Source organism: Vulpes lagopus, chromosome 12 (genome assembly GCF_018345385.1).
Source record: "Vulpes lagopus strain Blue_001 chromosome 12, ASM1834538v1, whole genome shotgun sequence".
Classification (NCBI taxonomy): domain Eukaryota; kingdom Metazoa; phylum Chordata; class Mammalia; order Carnivora; family Canidae; genus Vulpes; species Vulpes lagopus.
This window is the reverse complement of record NC_054835.1, coordinates 3,118,578-3,143,560: the sequence shown is the minus strand read 5'-3', so window position 1 is coordinate 3,143,560 and position 24,983 is coordinate 3,118,578. Positions and strand designations below refer to the sequence as shown.

Below are 24,983 nucleotides of genomic sequence, written 5' to 3'. Positions count from 1 at the left end.
TTTACCCCCAACATTTTGGCCTTACGCTTGAAAGGAAATACCCAATGCATTGTATCTTTGTTTTCATGCAGGACAGAATGCTTTGATCTCCAAGCTGTTTTAAATCTGGTAGCTAAGCCAGGTGAGTAGGTGGTTTACAGACATTGAAGAATTGTACAGACTTACATGGACAATATGAAGTGGTAAGAAGTCATTTTGTAGATCTCAGAGCGGAACTTAGGTGTCCTCCACAGCACATGGTAACTTAAGGTTGGAACCAGAATACTAGTGTTTCATACAACACTGGAAGAAAAAGATGTTTGAATCTCATGTTGAATATCACATAAAACATTCTGAAGATAAAACTGAGTTCAGGTCATTTTAATCACCCTTAAAAGAAAACTATGCAGCATTTCCAGGACATGTTTAAGGGTATCTGATACTTAAATAGGGTAGTTGTCTGGCTTGCCTGTTTTTTCTAGGTTGTCAGCTTTTTCTAGTTGACAGCTGTTGGCAAACCATCCTAGATTATTGCACCTTTATCCCACTATTGAGTTACATATTTTTGTCTTCATCTTACAAAAAAAAAAAAAAGTAAACTGTAGTTAATATTGGGGATTGGGGGCAGGGTCCCAAACCATCATGTGATGTTAATGTGTACCCTGGGAAATTTTACTAAATGTGTTATATGCCATAGCCAATGTGGCATGATAAAAAATCAGGACTTGTGAGTCAGAGTCCTGGGCTCAAATACCAGCCCTGCCACTTAAGCACACACTGGCAGATTACCTCATCTCCTCGAGACTGGATTTTCTTATCTGTTTATGCATGTGAAGCATCTGAGTGTTTTTTAAATGTTTAGCAATTGTGTTCTATTAAATGTACATGTAAAATTAAGAAACTTAATTTTGAAACCTGAAGCTTAACACAGCAACTCAGTGGTGAAACCTCTGCTGTGTTTAACTTAGCTTTCTCATCTGATTTATAGATACTGTGTTCCATAAACCCTTGGCCCACATTTAAGTGGGAATGCAGCTATCTTGGATGTCTGGAACCTTTTAGGCACCAGTCTCTGAAGTCTTGGTTGCTGGCCTAAGGACTAGACTACTGGGTTGGTTCACAAGCTGGTCATCTGTGCAGGATAGCCACACAGCAAAAAATGTTTGCAAAACTAAAGAAGAAAATTGCAGAAGAGACTGCTGTGTCGCAGAGGCCAGGAGGTGCTACCAGGATCCCACGGTCAGTGAGCAAGGAGTCAGTTGCCTCTATGGGAGCTGACTCAGGAGATGACTTTGTAAGTATATTCTCTAGTTTTTAATATTTGGTACAGTCTTGATATATTTTTTAAATAATACTTTAGAGAATCTTTTCAATAATTATTTTCTTTTAAAATTGAAAGATTATCTGGGGCTTATATTTTATTCTTCTTAATTTAAGGTGCTTTTTTTTCCCCTATTTTTTTGGAGTCCTTTTTCATAGTCTTTACATTATCCTCTTGTATTCTTTTTACACCTTGTGCATCGTCTTTTATATTTCATTTCTCAAAAAGCCTTGGCCTGTTATTTCTGCAGACAGATGTACTTTAAGTTATTGTGGCCCAACGTGGTCTGGGAGTTATGGTACGAAGTTAGCCAGAGTGCACTATTTTACTGGGAAAGTTGATGAAAAGATGACACCGATGACTGCAATATGTCCCTTATTTGTAAAGGACCTTTGTGTTTGGAAAGATTTCAGAAAAGTGGAGATGCTGTTGTGTCAGGTTAGATGTGATGCCTTAGGATTAAAAGTGTGTCTTTGGCATAGGACAGGATCCTCTCAAAGTCCGATATCTTTTTTAAAAAATGATTTATTTAAAAAATGATTTATAATTCTTGATATATGTAAAGGAATGTATGTAATATAAATGTAAAGTATAAAGCATAAAAATAAAATGAACACTTGTTAATATGTCACCTTCCAAAGAACTAGAACATTATGGATACTGTTGAAACCACTTGTATGCTCCTGCCCAGGTCACTTTCTTCCTAACTGCCCCCCAGATAAATTTTGTATTGATCATTCTCTTGACTGTTAAAATATTTCCCCAGATATGTATATATTTGTAAGCAATTTATTGTTTAATGTTACTTATTTGTGCACTTCATAAAAATGGTATTCCATAGTTTTCTGAAACTTTTTTTTTCTCTTAATTCACCATATTTCCGGGATGCATCTGTGTTCCATGAAGCTGCGATTCATTTGTTTTTACTGCTAAGATTCCAGCATTTAACAAGGCCACAATTTATCTCTGTCTTTTCCTGATGTTAGACACTTGAGCTGTCTCCATTGTCAGATGAGTGTCTTCCTCCTTTCTTATACTACCTGTCCTGGGTCAGATTACATGGCAGAAGCTATTAGGTAATTGGGATGGAACAATAAGATGACCAGATCTAAATCATTGGCTGCTATATTTAACAGGAAATATAATGTACATTTGATCCCCAGGCTGAAGGATATAGTTTCAGTGCTGAGTTCTGTGGCAGAAGTACCCGCTTTGCCTTCATGATGACATGCTAAATGAAGTCTCTCATCGTGAATGTATTCCAGATATAGATAGTGGTGTGAATTCAGGAACTATTTTCTTTTGAGACTTCTAAAGTAAAATACTTGGACTTACTGTTTATACATTCTAATCTTCACTCCCTAGCTCCACACCTGTATATCCCATTGCATATATTTCTCTAACCAGATGTTTTTCCTTTAGTGTCTCAAATTCTAAAATGAACAAATGAAATGCAGTAGAGAGTAGTAGTTAGGAACTCAGTCAGGCTAAGGATCAGACATGGATTTGATTCCCAGCTTCATTGTTATTATGTGACTTGGGGAAAATTCATCTTCTATGCCACATCTGTAAAATGGGGTTAGGAACTATATTAAAGTATGTGTGTCCCCACGGTTCACCCTAAGGTTCAGTTACTAAGTGAATTCACAAGACTTAGGATGGTTTGCTAACTGTTAGTGTAATCAGTGGCAAAGTATAATCAGCAAAGGGAAAAGGTGCATGAGGCAAACTGGAGAAAACCAGGTGCAAACTTCTAAGAGTCCTCTCCCCCTGGAGTAACATATGACACACTTAATTCCCCCAGCAATGCGTTGTGACCATGCATGCCACCATTTATTCCAATACCATGTACACACATACACAGTTTATCTGTTTAGCATCTCCTAGCTCCATCACATTGGGGAAGGAGATAGTGTTGCTCCTGCTTTACAGGTAGAGAAGCTAGGACCCAGGTATGTTAAGAAGCTCTTCAGTGATCACAATTAAGGTATAACAAAACCTAAAACAAGAGTTGTTGATTTCTGGTTCAGTACTGGGATCTCACATTTGCTGAAAACCTATGTGTGAATATAACCTCTTGTCTATTTCAACAGGCTTCCGATGGAAGCAGCTCCAGAGAAGATCTTTCATCCCAGCTTTTGAGAAGAAATGAACAGATACGGAAATTAGAAGCCAGACTTTCTGGTATGTCTAAGAACTCATAAAAAGCAAGCAAAGAAAACTTGCCTTGGCTGACCCTCTCTCTATATCTAATAGCCATATTAGATAATATGTAATAGCCATAGTATAACTTTATAGTTGTATTGACATATTTTGACATATTTCTTAGTCAGAAGGGAGCAATTTTTACACTCTATTCCCTCCTTTTGTTAGTGTACTGAATAGTTTAAATTCAAAACTGAGTTTTAAAGTTAAAAAACCAACTTAGGTGTTTCTGCTCCTGAGGTTTCTAGCCATGGATATAAAAGGTATTAAAAATATATATAGACTAGATTTGACAGTCTTTCACCTGTTAGCATAGCTTTCAGGTGGAGAAGGGTAGGAGGTAGTATTTACAGGGAATGGCCAACAGATTCTTCAACACCATAGAGGGTTGCCACTTGCTACAACTACATATCAACTGTGTAAGTGTCCTTCTGGGTCTTTAGACCACTTTCCAGTGATATTCAGCACCTGTATAAAAGCTGTAACTCTCATTCTGTCTTTTGTGTGCAATTTACAATTTAAACAACTTCCATTGTATCCTTTCCCTGAGCAGGACATGTTTGTGATAGAGTTGTAAGTTCTTATTTTGGTTTCTGCCAGTGGATACATTCTGAAAGTTTCATCCTGTGAATTGGTCAATGGCTTCTGTGTTTCTTTTTGTCCTTTGGCCTTATGCACATTTTATTGGAGTGAAAGCAATAGATTACAAAATCTATAAAATTATATGTGAAATATTTGTGTTTGGGAGGTTATCAAAGGTGCATAGTATAGCTCCCAGCTCCCAGTTAGTCCATTATCTTCTTTTGTCCTCACTATAGCCTTATTAGGGTTAGCAAGGTTAAGGTCACACATGTAGTAGTAGGTGGTGGAGCTGATCCAAACCCAGACTTGCTTGTGAAAGTCCATACTCTTTTATCTGCAGTCTTCTTTAAATTCAGTTGTTATAATCCTGTTATACTTACTTGTAAATAGTATCAGGAACAGCAGTGAAATAACTTTACATTTGTCTAAGGTTGGGGAGAAAGCTGTGAAATACTATGTGCCTTCCCTAATACAGATGGAAGAATAGTTTGGGTTTGACTTTGGAGAAGGGACAGGGCCAAGAACAGACACTTACTAAACCCAGTTATGTCCTTATGTCCCAATACCTCTTATTGAACATTATGTGTCAGGTGCTTCTAATATGGAGAACACCTAGGTTATTGTCTAATTAGGACATATGAAACACTTAGTTTACCAATTGCATTTTGAGGCAGGTACAGTTAATACCATCATTTGCTAAGTAAAGAAACAAAAGGATCAATAATTTGCTTGGTCTCTCAGCTATGGATTGACAGAGCTTCGATTTGGCCCAAGCCTGCCTACTTTTCCACTATACCATACTATCTTCTTTGGCCACTCAGGTAATTAGTTCTGACTTTCACCTTTAATATGGCATGGGAAGCCCAGTTTCCATTTAGAAAAGAAGCTGCCTTTTCTAGAGAATTAAGTACTTTCACAGTAAAGACTATCCTTTGGTAAGGTATTTGCTATTGCCTCAACCACTGTTAACTCAGTTGTGTGGACTGTGAGCTGTTGAGTGAGTTCCCTTTGCTCTGTCCTATTGCTAATACTGGCAGGAGAAGTGAAAACTGAGATTTGAAATTAAGTAATGAGCAGGGCAATTTTGATGACCAGACCAGGCCCAATTCTTGCTGTCTATCCAGGCTAAAAAAATCTGCCTGTTTGTATTCACCATTTACACTGTGGATGGTTTGTACTATGCCTGTTTGCCTGTGTTGTTCATTGTTAATGGGAGCTGTCTGCCTAGCTTTCCTTAACAGCAATGGTTTTCGGGTTGAGAAAATCATCATCATTTTCACTCATTTTTTGTTTAATTAACTTCCTTTCCTGATGTTTGTCCATTCCTGGTATGTGCGTCACCCTCCTCACCCAAGACTATGCTGAACAGGTCCGAAACTTGCAGAAGATAAAAGAGAAGCTTGAAATTGCGTTAGAAAAACACCAGGATTGTACGTATTTTTTTCCTGCTTTTTCTCAATCTTTTCAGGGTTTACTTTTTTTAATGAAACAATAGTGTATGGTTAAGTTTGTCCTTCATCATAGCTCAAATCTTTGTAAGTGTACTATCAGGGTGATATATAATGTTTGTCTGATATTTATAAGCATATAGTTCCTATTTATGTTGTGTTATCGGCATGCTTCTTTGGAGAAGGTCGTTATGTGTATCAGCTTGTCTTCATCCAGTTGACCAGTTCATCGGCTGCCCTTAGATTTTAGTAAAATCATGTGCCTGGCCCTTAGACCTAGATTAGGAGACTGGTTCTATCCATAGCTTCATGCTTCTGCATTCAGTAATGGGAGGAAATCTTTAGCTGTCATCACTCCTCCAGCAATAGAACATATATTTTACTTAGTCTATCCTAACTCATATATTCTCCTTTGGATTCAGTCCAAGGAAAATGCTAACAGAAGTAGAAAGTTATTTTCTGTTGATATAATACATACTAAAAAAAAAAAATTTTTAAGGGAAACAAAGTGAAAGATTTTTTTTGTTTTGCCTAGTTTTGAGTTTTATTTTTAATTCCGATAAAGTGGTAGTAACCATCACTTAGCAACAGCATTAGCATCTTCTAGCAATCTCCCTAACTTATTATACCATTGAAAAGGTTATGTTTTGGCATCTTCCTAAATGTATATACTTGCTTATTACAAAAACAAAACAAGAGAAAGCGAAAAAACAACTGTGGTCTATTACTAAGCCCAAAAGATTCTGGGAAAGTTGAGATGGATCAGGTTTCTCCCAGTCTCATTATCCACTTATGCGACCTTGATCTTTTTTGCTAGGTGACAATTGTAAAGTAATCACATGGGCTATTTGTCATGCCGTTTCTGAAATATTTCCATATCTCAAATAGAGCCTCTTTGTTAACAGCTTCCATGCGGAAATTTCAAGAGCAGAATGAGACATTCCAAGCCAACAGAGCCAAAATGGCAGAAGGACTGGCTTTGGCATTAGCCAGAAAGGACCAGGTATTTTATATGTGACGCCCAAGACTGGTGGAAAGATTTCACTTAGTGACATGATTTCAAAAATCATGATATAAACCTTGTAGGAAACATTTACAGCTTAGGAGAAAAGGAATGCTATATATAATTTACAGTTGTAATCATGAAGAATGTGAGAGTATCATCCTGTTACACCGTATAACTTTGTAAAAGGGAGAAGGGAAATCATGTGTCCTAATCTGGTAGCATATCCCAAGAGAAGGAAAACAATCTCTGTACTCTAAAAACTTGTCTCAAGGCCTAGACCCCAAACACTTGCCTTTTAGAGTAGAGAATGCTATCAAGCTAGACAGCTTCTATGATGTACAGAGTTCTTACAATCTCTGTTCCCCAGTGTCTTCAACCCCAGTGAGTTAGACAGAAATTAACTCCTGTAATCCCATTAGAACCATCCATTGACAAATGCTGAATGAATAACAATAAGAAAGGAAAAGAGTACTATTACCATTATAATAATTATGAAGTATGTTTTATTCTGTGGCATTTTAAATTTAAGATAAACATCAAGATATTATAATGATAATCTTGATTTATTAAGACAGGATCAATATAGTATGTTTCACTTAAGAAAATACATAATTCATCTACAGTAGGTGGATGGGTGGTTTTTAGAGTATTAGTTACCTAAGACATTTGCTAGCCAGAAAAAGACATTATTCACCAATACTTAGTGGATAACTATGATATAAATGTATACAAATGAATATATCATCTAAAATTGGTGGATTCTGATTGTAGGCACTTGGAATATGGCTTTTTGTACCAATGGTTATTTTTCCTCCTGTTCTGTGATTGGTGAATGAATCCTTTTTCCTTTAACTTCTACCAGACAGTGTAAAGCATATTGGTAAAATCAAGACAAGCAGGAAAATAATTATCAGGGGCTGGTGAAGACTGTCTCCCTCACCTTCAGTGAATTAATTTTTATTTTATTTTATTTTTTTTTTATTTTAAATTTTTTTTTTAAATTTTTATTTATGATAGTCACAGAGAGAGAGAGAGGCAGAGACACAGGCAGAGGGAGAAGCAGGCTCCATGCACCGGGAGCCTGATGTGGGATTCGATCCCGGGTCTCCAGGATCGCGCCCTGGGCCAAAGGCAGGCGCCAAACCGCTGCGCCACCCAGGGATCCCCTGAATTAATTTTTAAATATCAATTATAGAGTTGCCAACTCAGCTGGTCCCAGCTACCCGCTCCCAAGAAATAATAATAGCATTCATAGAAAAACACTATGAAATAAAGTGAAAAGCTGCATCAGAATACCACATTATAGCTTTACTGGGTCCTCTACTTAATAAAAATCCACAGGCTTATATCTGTGTTCTAGAATTTTTTATAAAATTCATTTTCTTCTCCTTTTAGGATTCTTGGCTCTCTACTAAGCCAACTTTATGGGGTTTTTATTTGTTATTTTGGTTGGTTGCTTGCTTGCTTTACAGGGGGAGTTAGGTTGTTTTGTTTTCTGAAAACCTTATATTACTGATACTCTTCCCTGGAAACTATACTTTTTTGTTGTTTTGTTTTAGGAATGGTCAGAAAAAATGGATCAGCTTGAAAAGGTTAGTTCATCTTTTATATTTATCTCAGTTTGAATGTCAGCCTTTCCTCAGGGCTCAGACAGTGGTTTATGCAGTACCCAGTATACAGATTGCTCTACCACCTCTTAAACTCAGGGTGTCAGTTGATTAGACACTGACTGGAAAATCTCACGTGTTTCCCCCTTTTTTTTTTTTAAGATTTTATTTATTCATGAGAGACACAGAGAGAAAGGCAGAGACACAGGCAGAGAGAGGAGAAGCAGGCTCCCTGCAGGGAGCCCGATGTGGGACTCGATCCCAGGATTCCAGGATCATGCCCTGGGCCAAAGGCAGACGCTCAACCACTGAGCCACCCAGGGGTCCCATGTTTCCCTTTCTTGATGGGCATGCTGGATGTCTTTTGTGTACCCCTCCCAAAATCCTCTTCACCACTCTCTTACCTTTCTCTTTGTACCTGGAGGCTGATGGAAACTGTATCAGCAGGACTCCATTGCCCTCTGGTTCCAGACTGGGTTCTGCCAGTGGAGAACTCCCAAGGAACTATATGGGTGGAAGGAGAGTGTGGTTAGGATTCCTCCAGCCTTCTCCATGTGGGATCCCTTCGAGTTAGTTGTATCCCATGGCCAAAGGTCAGTTTTAGTGGATATTCCTGGGTTTCTTATAACCGCTACATCCCTCTACCCCTTCATACCCAATTGATACTAGCACATTATCTCTTTGTGTTTTCCTACCCACCCACAGCTTTGAAAAGTCCCTTTAGTAAACTTCTCAGAATACCCAATTTGAGACTGCCATCTGTTTCCTGCTGGGACCCTAATTGGCACTGTGGTAATGTTAGGAATACTTTTTAAGGAAGCAGTCGGGAAGGAGGGCATTTTTCAAGGCTTAACATTGAGCAGATAAGAGCATTTCTTGGCTAAACACAGATGAGGAAAATTGATTACTCTAGTACCATAGCTTGTGTAACACTGTGTAGGTGCTTAATGTAATTTATTCCTGGCTCCCAGACATGAACAGGAAGATAAAATTTCAGGCCTATAGTTAGAAAAACATTTTAATTTAAAAGTCAGCTACCTCGGGCAGCCCTGGTGGCTCAACGGTTTAACGCCGCTTTCAGCCCAGGGCCGGATCCTAGAGACCTGGATTGAGGTCAGGCCGCCTGCGTAGAGCGGGCTTCTTCTTCTTCTTTTTTTTTTTAAGAATAAATTTATTTTTTATTGGTGTTCAATTTACCAACATACAGAATAACACCCAGTGCTCATCCCATCAAGTGCCCCCCTCAGTGCCCGTCACCCATTCACCCCCACCCCCTGCCCTCCTCCCCTTCCATCACCCCTAGTTCGTTTCCCAGAGTTAGGTGGAGACTGCTTCTGACTCTGCCTTTGTCTCTGCCTCTCTCTGTGTATGTTTCTCATGAATAAATAAATAAAATCTTTTAAAAAAAAAAAAAAAGTCAACTACCGCAGCTCAAATTATATGCTGCTAATTCATTTTCTGTTTTCATCAAATACTCCTAAATTACTTTTTATGGTAGAAAAATTATTTCTTAGATTGATATATATATGCAGTCTCAAGATATATTTACTGTTAATTTTATTAAACAGATGAACTTTATCGTTGCTGCATTCTTGGGCTAAAACTCCAGGTTAAACCAATTCTCTCTGTGTGTGCTGTAGAAATCTGATTATCAAGCTGTTAAAGAATGCTTCAACATATTTATATAAGGAAAGAATTATAGAAAAGTCAAACTATCTCCCAAAGAAACTTGTGCTTAAAAAATCTGAACATGGTATTAATGCTGGTCTTCTTAAATATGGAGATATGAGTTGGGTTAAAGTTTTCTTTTCTTAAACTTAAGATTGTAGCAGTTGAAATTCTCATTGAACTGTTTTTTATCTTTTAAAATTACAGTAAAGGGGGATACATACAGGGCTGAAATAAAGCCTACTTCAGTGCACTAAGGCCATCCCCTCTCGTACCCCTCCCCAGAGGAGGGACTGGGACATATTTTAGACTCAGAAAGAACAGTGAGACATCTATGTAGGTCTTTGAAGCCACTGTAATTTTTGGAAATGTTATTTTTATACTGTTTTGATTTCTTTTCAATCAGAAATTGGAAACTGCAGCAGCAGAGTTTGTCCTTAAGAGAGTCTATCTTGGAAAAAAAAAAAAAAGAGAGAGTCTATCTTGGGAAGCTGTCATTTAGGAATTTGTAACCTGTTCACATCAGTCATGTCTAATTTTTGTTGACTTCTAACTGAAATTGCTAATTGACACCAGTTCTACTGAAATACATCTAATTTTTCAGGGTATTTAGGCTTACTCCAGTTATTCATATTGTTCATCCAGTTCAGTAGGTCCCTGAGAAAAGATGTGTAAAATGAATATCTGCAATTTCTTTTTTTTTTTAAGATTTTAAAAATTTATTGATTCATGAGAGACACAGAGAGAGAGGCAGAGACATAGGCAGAGAGAGAGAAGCAGGCTCCCTGTAGGCAGCCTGATATGGGACTCAATCCTAGGACCCTGGGATCATGACCTGAGCCAAAGGCAGGTGCTCAACCACTGAGCCACCCATGTGCCCCAATATCTGCAATTTCTAATCAAACTTAAGAACTTTATTTTTTTTTTAAGATTTTATTTATTTATCCATGAGAGAGAGAGAGAGAGAGGCAGAGACACAGGCAGAGGGAGAAGCAGGCTTCATGGAGGGAGCCCGATGTGGGACTCGATCCCAGGTCTCCAGGATTATGCCCTGGGCCAAAGGCAGACGCCCAACTGCTGAGCCACCCAGGCGTCCCAAACTTAAGAACTTTAAAGTACCAAATAATTGTTGCTCTTATTCCCCTTATTCACAGCTGTATCATTTAAAACACATTTATTTTTTAACTTCAGGTAAGTTTTAGATAATGGCATATTGCTCACATAACCATAAAGCTTCCTGTTATCTATTATTGTCTACTGAGGAGAGTTTTTTAAAGATTTTCCTTTATTAAGAATCTGCGGGGACCCCTGACTGGCTCAGTCAGTGGAGTGAGCAGCTCTTGATCTTGGGGTCATGAGTTCAAGCCCCATGTTGAGGGTAGAGATTACTTAGAAATAAAATATTTAAAAGAAAAAGAATTCTGCTGAATAAAAATAAACATTGTGTAGATTTTAAAAAAGCATTCTGCTTACATAATATAGATTTGAGATGTCTTTGTTGCCTGAGATAATGTCTTCTTCCTCCAAATAGGAGAAAAGGCTTCTGACAGCTCAGTTACAGGAAGTGAAGAACCAGAGTTTGAATCTTTTCCAAAGGAGGGATGAAATGGATGAATTAGAGGGGTTCCAGCAGCAAGAACTAAGTAAAGTAAAGCACATGGTGCGCATTTTATTTTCATAGCTATATATTATGTAGATGATTAATTACTCTGATTTTACTAGTCATCACTCTAATTGCTGATGAACATACCCTAGTAGTCTGTGATATTAATCATATGTGTATGTTTTTCAGTTTATGTAAGTGCAAAAGTTCTGTTTGAAATGTGCTTCCTTTTCCTTTTCTTTGTTTATTACGGGCATATAAAGCCGCTTATAAGCTCACACAAATGTTATGAAAGTTTGGTTTGTTGGTCCATATTTTTAAAAACAGGTCTCAGGAGTATTTCTTAATAGTGGCCCAGTGAAACTTTATATCTTTGTATCAGCTTTTAAAAAAAGAAGAAACTCTGGGGAAAATGGAGCAAGAGTTGGAGGCGCGAACCAGAGAACTGAGTCACACCCGGGAGGAGTTGATGACCTCCAGTCAGATGTTATCAGACTTGAGCCAGAAGCTAGAAGAATTGCAGAGACACTGCTCAGCGCTGGAAGAGCAGAGGTTCTTGCTTGGTCTGTGGGGCCCATGGGAAGCGGTGTTAGTGTAGCCCTAGCTATAGCTTGCCTGCCTTTCCCCACTGCTCTTTGCAACACTTTCTTTTTCTTTTTTTTTTTTAATTTTGTTTTTATTTTTTTAAAGATTTATTTATTTATTTATTTATTTATTTATTTATTTATTTATTTATTTATTTATTTATTATAGGCATAGAGAGAGAGAGAGGCAGAGACACAGGAGGAGGGAGAAGCAGGCTCCATGCTGGGAGCCTGATGTGGGACTTCATCCCGGGACTCCAGGATCACGCCCTGGGCCAAAGGCAGGCGCCAAACCGCTGAGCCACCCAAGGATCCCCTTCTTTTTTTTTTTTTTTTTTTTTGAAAGATTTTATTTATTTATTCATAGAGACACAGAGAGAGAGAGAGAGGCAGAGACACAGGCAGAGAGAGAAGCAGGCTCCATGCAGGGAGCCCGACGTGGGGCTCGATCCCAGGTCTCCAGGATCACGCCCTGGGCCACAGGCGGCGCTAAACTGCTGCGCCACTGGGGTTGCCCTCTTTGCAACACTTTCTGATCTGAGTTCTGGCCCAGGGCTTGGGACCCTCTACTCCCACCACCCAACACCTTCACTCCCCTTCACCTGCCTAAGCTCAGCTTCCAAACCTGCTAAGCAATTCAGTATGTTCTTGTTCCTAAGCTATTAAATAACCAAGGCAAATTAGGATTTTTTACTTAAACCTGGGTAGAATTTTTCTTTTTTGGCTTCTACTTCAGAAAGAGCCAAGAAGTCTTCTCCATCGATAGTCTTCACATGGCTAACATTTGCAGCCCTGACATATAAAGAGCCATCTGTATTTTTTCCTGTAGAAGAGTGTCTCTTAGATAAGATTTCCAAATGTGCTTATTGTCTACTTTCTTTCAATGAAGAGATCACGTGACAGCTTCAAAAACAGGTGCAGAAAATAAGATCTCGGCCCTGGTGCAAAAGGAGCAAGAGCTCCAGGCATTCATTCAGCAGCTTTCCATGGACTTACAGAAGGTAAGTAGAGTACTAGGAGTGGATCCAGGTGGCTAGAGCTTATAGGGTCGAAACTAAATCTGGCAGAAATCTCTGTCTCAGGGTGGCTACTGAAACTTCTGTTTCTCATGCAATGTGGCCCTAGTTCCTGGTGTAGCCCCGCTACATCCTGATGGAAGTGGCCACACAGCTGAACAGAAGAGGTCAGTATTGTCCCTGCAGGAAGTCTCAAAGTACACGATTTGATCTACTCCAGTTTGTCTTAAGTACTTCATGGTGGACCATGAGCATAAGAATAACAGTCATGGTTGATATGGCTTAATCTGGTGTGTTCCAAGTGATAATCCTTACAGTTCATTTGACCAACATACATTTATTGCCTTCCTATTATAGGCCTGTGCTAAGTTTTGAGACTATAAAGAAGAAGAATAAAACATTATTATTGACTAGTGTTTCTCAGTGGCATGTTTCTTCTCACCATTTTGAATAGAACAGTTGTCCCTTGCATTGCAGGACATTTAGCTTTCCTGGCCCCTGGGTTCTTAGTGCCAGTAGCACCCTTCAGGCATTGACAGTCCAGCCCTTCCCATCATGTGAAAAAACACCCCCTGGTGGGTGGTACCACCAACTCTACCCTCTTCCCTTGAGAACTGCTAATCTCAACTGCAACAGAGACTTACTACATCATTATAGTACAGTTAAGATTTGTGTAAATAGAAATCTATATACTCCTTCCTTCTAGGTATTAGCACACATATAGATGCCCAAATGGAGGTTATATACCTCACTCAGAGTTCAGCAGTGAGTGACAAAGCTGGATTCTAGCCCAGGTCTTACTCCAAAACTCATGCTTGTCCTATTGGACTGTGTTGCCTTCCAACAAGGGTCACCCAGTAAATAGATCTCACATATATGAATGACTCTGATACAAGGTCTCTACTCTCAGTGAACTGAAGATCTAGACACACAGTGTTTTCTCAGAGGCTTATAGTTTCATTATAGAACTCAAACCTAACCACAAGAAAACACATTCTTAACAAATCCTAAATAAGTGAAATAGATTTTGTAATGGAAAATATATGCCATAGGGAGAGAGTGTATTTCTAGCATAAGAGTCAAGGAACTCTTCCTGGAGGAACTGGAATTTCAAAGATGGGTAGAGTAACAGGAGGCTGAGAAAGCAGGACACAGAATACATAGGGTGGGGGAAGATAACATACATAAAATTTGGGGATTCAAGAGTCCCTTTGATGTCAGAACCATCTAACTTACCATGTCATCATTGGAAAAACTAATTTTCTAGCTTGTGATTATACTAATAAGTTCCCTCACTCATTCTAAAAATATGATCAAAGCCTTCCTATGTGCCAGGCTCAGCACTCTTTGCCCAGTGTTAAAAATACTGTGGTGAGCAAAACAGATACTGCCCTTGCCTTTGTGGAACTTCTAATCTAGAGGGAAAATCAGATATCAATCAGTAATCATGTAAATATACTATTGCAAACCATGATGCATGAAGGAAAACTGCAGGATGTTGTAGGATCCTGTAATGGCATCAGGTTAGATCTAGCCTTGGAGTCAGAGAACAAAGCCCTTGAAGAAGGAACACTTGAGCTGTGGAGGGGGAGAGACAGTGGGAGAGAATTTGAAGCAAGGAATAGTGAACAGTATGAACCATAAACCCAGAAACCTTGAGGCAGTAGAAGGATGAGCACATTCAAGGAACTGGAAGAGAAGACACAGAGAATGGACTGGCATAAGGGGAAACATTGGATGGGGTTCCAGTTAGGAAGTTCTTATACCTGTCTAGGCATCAGATGGTGGCTTTGACAAGAGTGGTGGTAAAGATAATGGGGAAGTAGACATTTACAAAATAATGAGGAGACTGACCCACTCGCTAATGTAATGGATGTAGGAGGGAAGCAAGAGAAAAGGAAGTTTTGGTGATGGTTTCTGAGTTTCTTGATAGCAACTGAGTGGCTGATAGGGTCGGTCATTGGGTTAAGAATATCAAAGGCTGCACAGTTTTATCATGAAGAACATGAGTTTGGAGTCAGTTTTTTTTGTTGTTGTTGTTGTCCTTATCGTTATTAAATAAATGTAACATTTATAAATATAAGTAGGGTAGAGAGTATAACAAGGCAGTGATCCCCTTGTAGTTAACCCCCAGGTTATCCCCTTGTAGTTAACCCCCAGGATGAAAAGAATAATCTATTTATACTTGAAGTTCCCCATGTGCCATTCGCTGTTCATCCCATTCCTTTTTCCTTTATAAGGAATCTAGAAACTGTTGTTTCCTTTTTCTTCACTTTATAATTTTACTGTTATTTTATCCCTAAATAGTATGTATCTTCTGTTGTTTCTCATGCTTGTTAAAAATTATATAAATTATGCTATAGGTATTCTTCTAAAACTTACTTTTTGTGCTCAACATTATATTCCCAAAAAACATGCATTTGTATACATGCAGCTGTATTTTTTTTTCTTTTCTCAACTATATAGTGTGAAGTAACAAAATTTATTCATCGTATTGACCATCAACATTGAGGTGTTTCTGGACTTTTACTAGTACAAACAAGGCTACTGTGAACATTCCTCTACCTGTGCAGGTTACTCTAGGGTATATTTAAGATGTGGAAAGGTTAGGTGTGCCTGGCTGGCTTAGTTGGTGGAGCATGCAACTCTTGATCTCGGGGTTGTGAGTTTGAGCCCCACATTGGGTGTAGAGACTACCTAAAAATAAAATCTCACCCCCCCAAAAAAAAAGATTTGTACTTTTTCAACTTTTCAGCATAATGCCGAGTATTTTTTTTCCCTAGTAGTTGTAGTAATTCACAGTCCCACCAGCCATGTTTGTTCTGCTTCCTTGACAACATGGGATATCATCAGGCATTTATTTTTTGCCAGTCTAGAGAGTATGAAATATTAACATTTTTTTAAAGATTTTATTTATTCATGAGAGACAGAGAGAAGGCAGAGACATAGGCAGAGGGAGAAGCTAGTAAGGCGATGTACTGTATCATACAGATACCACAATGGCATATGCCCTTTGCAGGGAGCCCGATGTGGGACTCGATCCTGGAACTCTGGGATCATGCCCTGAGCCTAAGGCAGATGCTCAGCTGCTTAGCCACCTGGGTGTCCCCTTTCAACATGATTCTAATTTGCTTTTCCCAGATTACTACAAAGTGCTACTGTCCTTTCATGCTTATAGGTCATTATTGTTCTGTGAAGTACTCATTCAATTCTCTAGCCCATTTTTCTGCTATGTTTTCTTTTTCTTCTTGATTATAGGATTCTTTATATATATCCTGGCTGCCATGCTCCCTTGTCAGTTATATGGGTTGCAAATGTCTTCTCCCAGTTTTTGCCTTGTCTTCACACCCTTTATGGTCTCCTCTGATGAAAATATGCTCTTAATTTTAGTATAGTTGAATTTATTATTTTCCTTTAAGTTCACACTTTTGCTTTTTTATTTTAATTTACTTTAAAAAAATGGTTCCCCCTTCAGTGAGACTTCCATTTTATTTATTTGTTTTTTAAGTAATCTCTATACCCATCATGGAGCTTGAACTCAATGATTCCCAGATCAAGTGTCACATGCTCTACCAGCTGAGCCAGCCAGGTGCTCCCACACCTGCTTTTTTAAAGAAATTGTTTCTTACCCAAGGCCATAATGCGCTTTTTCTGCATTACCATATAGGAAGTTTTACAGTTTTGCTTTTTATAGTCCAGTCTTTATATGCCTAAACTGTGATTTGGGTATTAGAAAGGGATCTGTATCTTTTTTTTTTTTTTATTGTTTTGGTACCATTTATTAAAAAATCTGTTCTTTTCTCAGCAATCTGCAATATCAGCTTTGTCACAGTTCAGGTTTCCATATGTATGTAGAACTATTAGGCTTTGGGGCATATCCACTGTGGTATCTGTATGATACAGTGCATCGCCTTACTAGCTATTAGGACAAGTCCTGGTGTCTCATAAATCTCCCCAGCTATTTCTTTTTTATGAGTATTTTGAATATTCTTGGCCCATTGTTCTTCCACAGAGAAGCTTGTCAGACTCAAAAAAATTTTGTTGAGTTATTGTTTGGATAGCATTGAATCTGTAGGTCCATTTGGAGAGCAGTGATTACTTTATGATGTGAGTTTTCTTTTCTTTTTTTTTTTTTTTTAAGATTTTGTTTATTTATTCATGAGAGACAGTGAGAGAGAGGCAGAGACAGGCAGAGGGAGAAGTGGGCCCCATGCGGGACTCAATCCCGAAACTCCGGGATCACGTCCTGAGCCAAAGGCAGTCACTCAACCACTGAACCATCCAGACGTCCCTGATGTGAGTTTTCTTTAACCAAGAACATGATCTATTGTTTCAGATATTCAGTGTGCTTTTTTTTTTAAATGACTCTGTAAGGTTCTGTGATTTTTTTTCATGAAAGTTCGTTATTTACTGTTAAACTTATTCCTAGGCACGGTTTTTATACCAATTATAAATTGTGTCATTTTAAAAATTACTTTTTGTACTTGTTGCTGGCATATACTATAAAAATACTGTTATTTTTATAAATTGATTATTTTGCACAATTTATTAATTTTTACTGAGCTTAGTAACTAATTACAGATTTTTTGAATTTCTTGAATAGCAGTCATCTGTGAATAATGATGGTTTTGTTTGTTTCAAATTCTTATACATTTTTTTCTTTGCCCTATTCTGTTAGGTTGCTTGTTTTCTTATTATTAAATTTTAAGAATTTTTTTTTACATTTTTGGATAGCAATTCCTTGTCATATGTGTCTTTTGCAAATATTTTCTCCTAATCTGTGGCTTGACTTCTTATTCTCTAGACACTGTCTTTAATAGAGCAGAATTTTCTAATTCCGATGAAGTCTAGCTTATCAGTTATTTCTTTCATGCATCAAGCCTTTGGTGGTATGTTTAACAAATGATTGCTATACCCATGGTCATCTAGGTTTTCTCCTGATGTTATCTTCTCTGAGTTTTATAGTTTTTAGTTTTACATCTATATCTGTGATCCATTTTGAGTTAATCTTTATGAAGGAGGTAAGGTCTCTATGTCCAGATTCATTTTTTTTCATGTGGATGTCCATTTGTTCCAGCACCATTTGTTGAAGAGGTTGTCTTTGTTTCATTGTATTATCTTTGCTTCTTTGTCAAAGATCAGTCAAATATATTCATGAGGAAAAAAATATATATATATATTCATGAGGGTCTATTTCTGAGCTCTCTGTTCTGTTCCACTGATCTATTTGTCTGTTCTTTCACCAAGACCATCCTTTCTGGATTATTGTAATTTTATAGTAAGTCCTGAAGTGAGGTAGCCTCAGTCCTCTAACTTTGTTCTTCTCTTTCAATATTGTATTGGCTTTTGTGGGTCTTTTGCATCTCCATATAAACTTTATTTTTTTTAAATTTTTTTTTAATTTTTATTTATGATAGTCACAGAGAGAGAGAGAGAGGCAGAGACACAAGCAGAGGGAGAAGCAGGCTCCATGCACCGGGAGCCCGATGTGGGATTCGATCCCGGGTCTCCAGGATTGCACCCTGGGCCAAAGGCAGGCGCCAAACCGCTGCGCCACCCAGGGATCCCTCCATATAAACTTTAAAATAATTTTTTTGACATCCATAAAATAACTTGCTGGGTTTTTTTGTTTTGTTTTGTTTTGTTTTATTTATGATAGTCACAGAGAGAGAGAGAGAGAGAGAGAGAGGCAGAGACACAGGCAGAGGGAGAAGCAGGCTCCATGCACCGGGAGCCCGACGTGGGATTCGATCCCGGGTCTCCAGGATCGCGCCCTGGGCCAAAGGCAGGCGCCAAACCACTGCGCCACCCAGGGATCCCCCCTTGCTGGGGTTTTGATAGTGAGTGCATTGAATCTGTAGATCAAGTTGGGAAAAATTGTTATCTTAACAATATTGGGTCTTTTTATCTGTGAACATGGACTGTCACTCCATTTATTTAGTTTTTGTCTTTTTTTCATTCATCAGTTTTATAGTTTTCCTCATAAATGTCTTATACATGTTTTGTTAGATTATACCTAAGTATTTCATTTTGGGGAGTGTTAATGTGAATGATATTGTCTTTTTAATTTCAGATTCTACTTGTTTATTGTCAGTATGTAGGAAAGCAGTTGACTTTTGTGTAACAACCTTGTATCCTACAACTTTCCTTTATTCTTTTTTAAGACTTTATTTATTCATGAGAGACAGAGAAAGAGGTGGAGATACCGACAGAGGGAGAATCAGGCTCTCCACAGACAGAGGGAGAATCAGGCTCTCCACAGGCAGCCTGATGTGGGACTCAGTCTGAGACTCCAGGATCAATACCCTGAGCCAAAGGGAGATGCTCAACCCCTGAGCCTCCCAGGCATCCCCTACAACCTTTCTTTAACCACTTGTTATTTCTGGGAGTTTTCCCCCTACTTATTTGGATTTTCTAGATATATATAATGGTGTCACTTACTAACAAAGACAATTTTAGGTTTTCCTTCCCAATCTGTGTACTTGTATTTCCTTTTCTTGTCTTATTACATTAACAAGGACTTCTAATACAGTGTTGGAAAGGATTGATGAGCGGACATCCTTGTCTTGAGTGGAAAAGCTTTGAGTTTTTCACCATTAAGGATAATGTTAGCTGTGGCATAGAAGGTGTTAGGGGCCTGAAGTAAAGCAGCCAGAGTGGAGAAGGGGGCTCCATGTGTGATATGGTGCACAAGAAGACTAACTGGAAATTGGTGACCAATTCTTTTTCTGTTCTAACTTTGCCTAACACCAAAACTTGTTTGTTTTTTTATTTTCACTATAGGGTCACCTGTATCTCTCAAGTTCATATTGATGTATAATAGAATGAGTACAGGCTTTGGTTCCAGAAGACTTGAGTTTTTTTTTTTTTTTTAATTTTTTTTAATTTATTTATGATAGTCACAGAGAGAGAGAGACACAGGCAGAGGGAGAAGCAGGCTCCATGCACCGGGAGCCCAATGTGGGATTCGATCCCGGGTCTCCAGGATCGCGCCCTGGGCCAAAGGCAGGCGCCAAACCGCTGCGCCACTCAGGGATCCCAAGACTTGAGTTTAAATCTTTAATTTATCACTGGTATATGCTTATGGGCTAGTTTGTAAGTTTTGGCTTCCTTATAAATGGACACAATAAAGGGTGAATGTAAGGACTAGGGTGAATGTAAGGACTAGGGATAATGGAAAGTGCTTACTCATGCTCTGTAAACTATAGCTGCCAGTGCTGCACTCTGCTACAAATTATGATTATTGCATTATTAGTGGTCTATTATTAGACCTATCATGATTGGTTATCATGGCCGAATTGTTTTTCTTTCCTATCAAACTTTCTCTCCTTTGCTGTTCTCTGTTTTATGTAATGTTACTATTGTGCCAGGCACCTGAGTCACAGACTTGGGAGTTCTTTTTACCTCTTCTCCCAGCTTCCTAGTCATGCTGAACTTGCCTTTCACCTCTTTGCATGTGCTACACTTTACCCAGAATTCTCATTCTGCCCCAACACCCTTCTCCCTTGACTTGCCTAGTCAGGGGGCTTGATCTGACTTCCCCAAACAGTTAATCCCTCCTGCCTCTGATATATCACCTTGTATGTCCCTCTGCTGCAGCATGATTGTATTGTTTTATAATTAATTGTGTGTATACATGTGTATACATGACCCTACTTCTGTGGGTCAGGAACTATATCTGGTTGTATCCTCAGAAGACTACACACAGTGTAAACTTGATAAGAGTTTACTGAATTGCAGGGTGCCTGGGCAGCTCAGTTGGTTGAACGTCTGCCTTTGGCTGAGGTCATGATCCTCAGGGTCCTGGGATTGAGCCCCACATTGGGACTTCTTGCTTAGCAGGGAGTCTGCTTCTCCCTTTCCCTCTGCTCCTCTCTCTGTGCGTGCATGCTTGCTCACTCACTCACTCAAATAAACAAAATCTTTTAAAAAGTTTACTGAGTTATGGGACCTTGAGTCTAGACAGTTCAATTTCTGGAAAACCCTCTACTACCTATGCTGTCAACCCTGTATTCTATTTTTAAGATTTTGTTTGCTTGAGAGAGAGAGTATGAGCAGGAGGAGGGGCAGAAGGAGAGGGAGAGGAACAAGCAGACTCCCCACCAAGTAGGGAGCCAGATGGGGACTCCATCCCAGGATGCTGGGATCATGACCTGAGCTGAAGTCAGACTCTTAACCAACTGAGCCACACAGGTGCCCCCACAGTAAGAATTTAGAATGGAAATTGCTTCTTCCAAAGTTGCTACATTTTATTCTGGGAAGAGTTTGGCTGGGTTTCAAGCTGACATGAAACCATAGCTCAAGATAGAGCAGCAGAAGCATAAAGCAAGGAAACAGAGTACCTGTAAGAAGGTATAAGTCTTCACAGTAAGATATTGATGCTTTATGAACTTTTTTAAATTTTTAACTTTTCAAAATTAATTAATTAATCTATTTATTTATTTATTTATTTATTTATTTATTTATTTATTTATTTATTTTAGATTTTATTTATTCATGAGAGAGGCAGAGACATAGGCAGAGGGAAAGCAGGCTCCATGCAGGAAGCCTGGGACTCCATGATCACACCCTGAGCCAAACAAAGGCAGACGTTCCACTGTGGAGCTACCCAGGCATCCCTGAACATTTTTTTAAAGATTCTTTTTAAGATTTTATATTTATTTATTTATTTATTTATTTATTTATTTATTTATTTATTTATTATTTTATTTATGACAGTCACAGAGAGAGAGAGAGGCAGAGACACAGGCAGGGGGAGAAGCAGGCTCCATGCACCGGGAGCCCGACGTGGGATTCGATCCCGGGTCTCCAGGATCGCGCCCTGGGCCAAAGGCAGGCGCCAAACCGCTGCGCCACCCAGGGATCCCTAAAGATTCTTTTTAATTTGAGAAAGAGCACAAGCATGGGGAGGGGTAGAGTTAGAGGGAATAGCAGACTCCCTGCCAAGCAGGGAGCCCAATGCAGGGCTCAATCCCAGGACCCTGGGATCATGACCCAAGCCGAAGGCAGATGCTTAACCAACTGAGCCACCCATGTGCCCTTATACAAACTTTTAGAGAGGTGCCTGGGCATCTTCAGTGGATGCAAGGACCACTAGGGATCTAAAAACTTATGGAATGAAAGCTTCCTGGATCCTCTGCTTTTACATTAAGTAGCACTTGAAGATTGGTAACAGTGAGAGGAACCAAGTCATAACCTGCCACTGCCACCGCCACCGCTACCATCATTGCTAAAGAGATAGACTGAAATAAAGTGGGTAGCTGTTGGTTTGGGGCCAAGGTGTGAGGTGCACAGTGGCTCTGCCCTGGTCACTATGCTGGGAGCTGCAGTGAGTGTCCTCATGTATTTTAGAAGTTCTCTCATTCCGTTCTTGAGGCAGCTACGTTGGTGTCTTAATGCTTCATCTAGCCCCATATTTCCCAGAATATTGTTCTCTTGGGCATTTGTAGGACTTATGGGGACCTTCTTGAGGGGGATACCTCTGCCAAGTTTGGCATCTGAGTTAAAGATGTACATAGGTCCTGTTGGACTCTGGGTTAGTAGAATGAGATGTGTGCTTGGTGAACATAGACAGTAGTAGGTCATGACCGAACAATCTGATTGTCTTAAAGAGAAGGAGCATCTTCTCAGAGTTCTGCCTGCATCCCACTGATATCATAGCCTTGTCTTTCCTACATCAATAATGCTTAAATTAAATGAGCAATTGTCTCTTGCACACTAGGTTTGAACTGATGTCTGGGTGGTGCTGGGTCCTGGTGTTTCTTCTGTATCCCTTTTCAAGGAAGATTCCTTAGCTCTCCGTTCTTCTGAGAGGCAGTTGAGAACAGAATTTCCGGGAAACGTAATGGTCCGAGAGGAGACAGGGAGTGGGAAGGAGAAAGGGGTTAGAATGTAATATAATCTTTGCCTTCACTTGCAGGCCACTGCTAAAACTCAAGAGAAAGAAAAACTCGTCACACAGTTGCAGGAGAAGGTCTCGTCCTTGGAGAAGAGACTAGAGCAGAACTTACCAGGAGAAGAACATGTGCAAGAACTCCTAAAAGAGGTAAGTAGCTCTTTTCAGACAGCCACTGTTAGGAAGGTAGGGGTAACACTGGAGATTTCATACAATCATAGAGCTTCAGAGCCAGAGAGTCCACAAGCAGCTGGAAAAGAAGAGCCCCCCCTCCAATTTCTGATTATCCTTCTTACAGCAAAAAACAGCCACCTGTCACCTGTGTATATTGCCATGTTTTCCAGGAAAGGGAGAGCCTCGTTCAAAGATGCCTATGAATGATTAGCACCCTAATCACCAGTGAACCTCGCCTGGTGATTTATGCTGGGCTGTCTTATCTTACCTCCCTGATCTCTTCCACCCTTTTGCACTTTCCAGTGGCCAAGGAAAATTGTTACTGTCTGCCTATGGCATGAGCAAGAATCACCTTCGGCAGTGAGGGGTTCCACTGAGTGAGGCTGTTGAGCAGATTGACCTTTGCCCTTTCTCATTGAGCCTGCATTGTCTGCCCATATTCTGCTCCTCCTGCTTTTTGTATCTCAGGACTGACCTCACCCTGACAAAGGTGACAAAGCCAAGACCTTAGGCCTAGATTAGACCGTCACTGTCTGTCTTCGTTTCAACTAAACATCTCCATCTCCACTGCCACTGTTGTACTTCAGGGCTTCTAGCAACTCTAGCCTAGTCCACAGCAGAGGTCTCCAAACTGCCTACCTGGCATCAGCCCCCTCCTTTACCCCTGATGCAGTCTTTTGCGCCCACTGCCGAGCTGGTATTCCTGACCGCCTCACTCCCTTACCTTCTTGTCCAGCTTTCCTGCAATCTGCAGTGCATATAGCCTGGGTTCTTGGGTGTAAATTGATTTCTAGAGTCAGACTGCCAAGGTGTGTATCTCGCGTCATCTTCTTATCAGTTGGTGACTTAAGGCAAGAAAATTAATCTCTTTGTGTTTGTTTTCTCTTCTGTGAAATAGAGTAGATAATTGTACCAAGCACAGAATTGTTGGTAGGATTCAGGGAGTTACAATATGTGAAATGCTTAGAATGAAGCTCTAGAATGTAGTAGGGTCTCCGTATTTTTCTGCTATTAATATTATAATCCTTAGTATTGTGCCATCATCATTATTATAAAGCTTAGTGTGCATAGGAGGTACTTGGAGAGTTTGTTTAGTGTGTACATTCCTATACTTAGAAATCCTTTTTTCAGTAGGTCTGTAAGACCTCAAGTTTAACAACTACTTACTCCTGCACCACCACATTATTCTTATGCCAGTATGTGGACAACCCTACTTTAAAAAATATTGCTTACAGAATTAAATTCAAGCTCCTTTCTGCAGCATAAAAAGTTTCCCATGATCTGCCCCTTTGCCTTACTTTCTAGTCTCATTTCTTGACCTGAATCCACCATTGCCTTAGGTTTTTGCAAGTTGTAGCTCCCCAAATGTCCCAGGCTATTTCATGACTCCACTGGTGATCACTGCCTGGGTGCTCCCTGCCAACCCCTGGCCACTTGTTAATTAGGAAGCCATCCACTTTCCTGAGGCAGTGAGTATCTGGGTATCTTTGTGGGTGTTCATTGCACTCTATTAATTTTTTTGTTAGTCTTGCCTCAGTCTCAAGGTCAAAGAATTGTATCAAATTTATCTGTGTGTACTTTATGATATGTGACTATTATCTCAGCTGTTATTTTTGTTAATACATTTGTGTCCCCCTGTCTTGCTCAAATCACAGTATGTGGTAGACATCAGTATTTATTCAATGGAAAAATGACTGTTTTACTCTTCTTTCAACTTACAGAAAACCGTTGCTGAGCAGAATTTGGAGGATACCAGACAGCAGCTCTTGGCAGCCAGAAGCAGCCAGGCCAAGGCCATTGACATCCTGGAAACTCGGGTACTGACCTCATTCCCAGAGATTCCTGTGTCTGGATGGTGGCCTGGTTGGATGACATCGTTGGGGGAAAATCCCCTA

At 39.5% G+C, this 24,983-nt stretch overlaps 1 protein-coding gene across 1 annotated transcript in view; it reads left to right on the top strand.

The window, feature by feature from the left end:
* Nucleotides 1-1,135: 1,135 nt before the first annotated feature.
* Nucleotides 1,136-24,983, top strand: part of GOLGA1 (golgin A1) — a 46,400-nt gene continuing 22,552 nt past the window's right edge. Inside the window, exons 1-10 of the mRNA XM_041724839.1 lie at nt 1,136-1,273; nt 3,394-3,484; nt 5,443-5,517; nt 6,441-6,538; nt 8,101-8,133; nt 11,348-11,476; nt 11,802-11,971; nt 12,893-13,004; nt 22,939-23,064; nt 24,810-24,905. Of these exons, the coding sequence (XP_041580773.1) occupies nt 1,139-1,273; nt 3,394-3,484; nt 5,443-5,517; nt 6,441-6,538; nt 8,101-8,133; nt 11,348-11,476; nt 11,802-11,971; nt 12,893-13,004; nt 22,939-23,064; nt 24,810-24,905 (1,065 nt within the window). The 5' untranslated portion in view covers nt 1,136-1,138. The remainder of the gene's footprint in view (nt 1,274-3,393; nt 3,485-5,442; nt 5,518-6,440; nt 6,539-8,100; nt 8,134-11,347; nt 11,477-11,801; nt 11,972-12,892; nt 13,005-22,938; nt 23,065-24,809; nt 24,906-24,983) is intronic.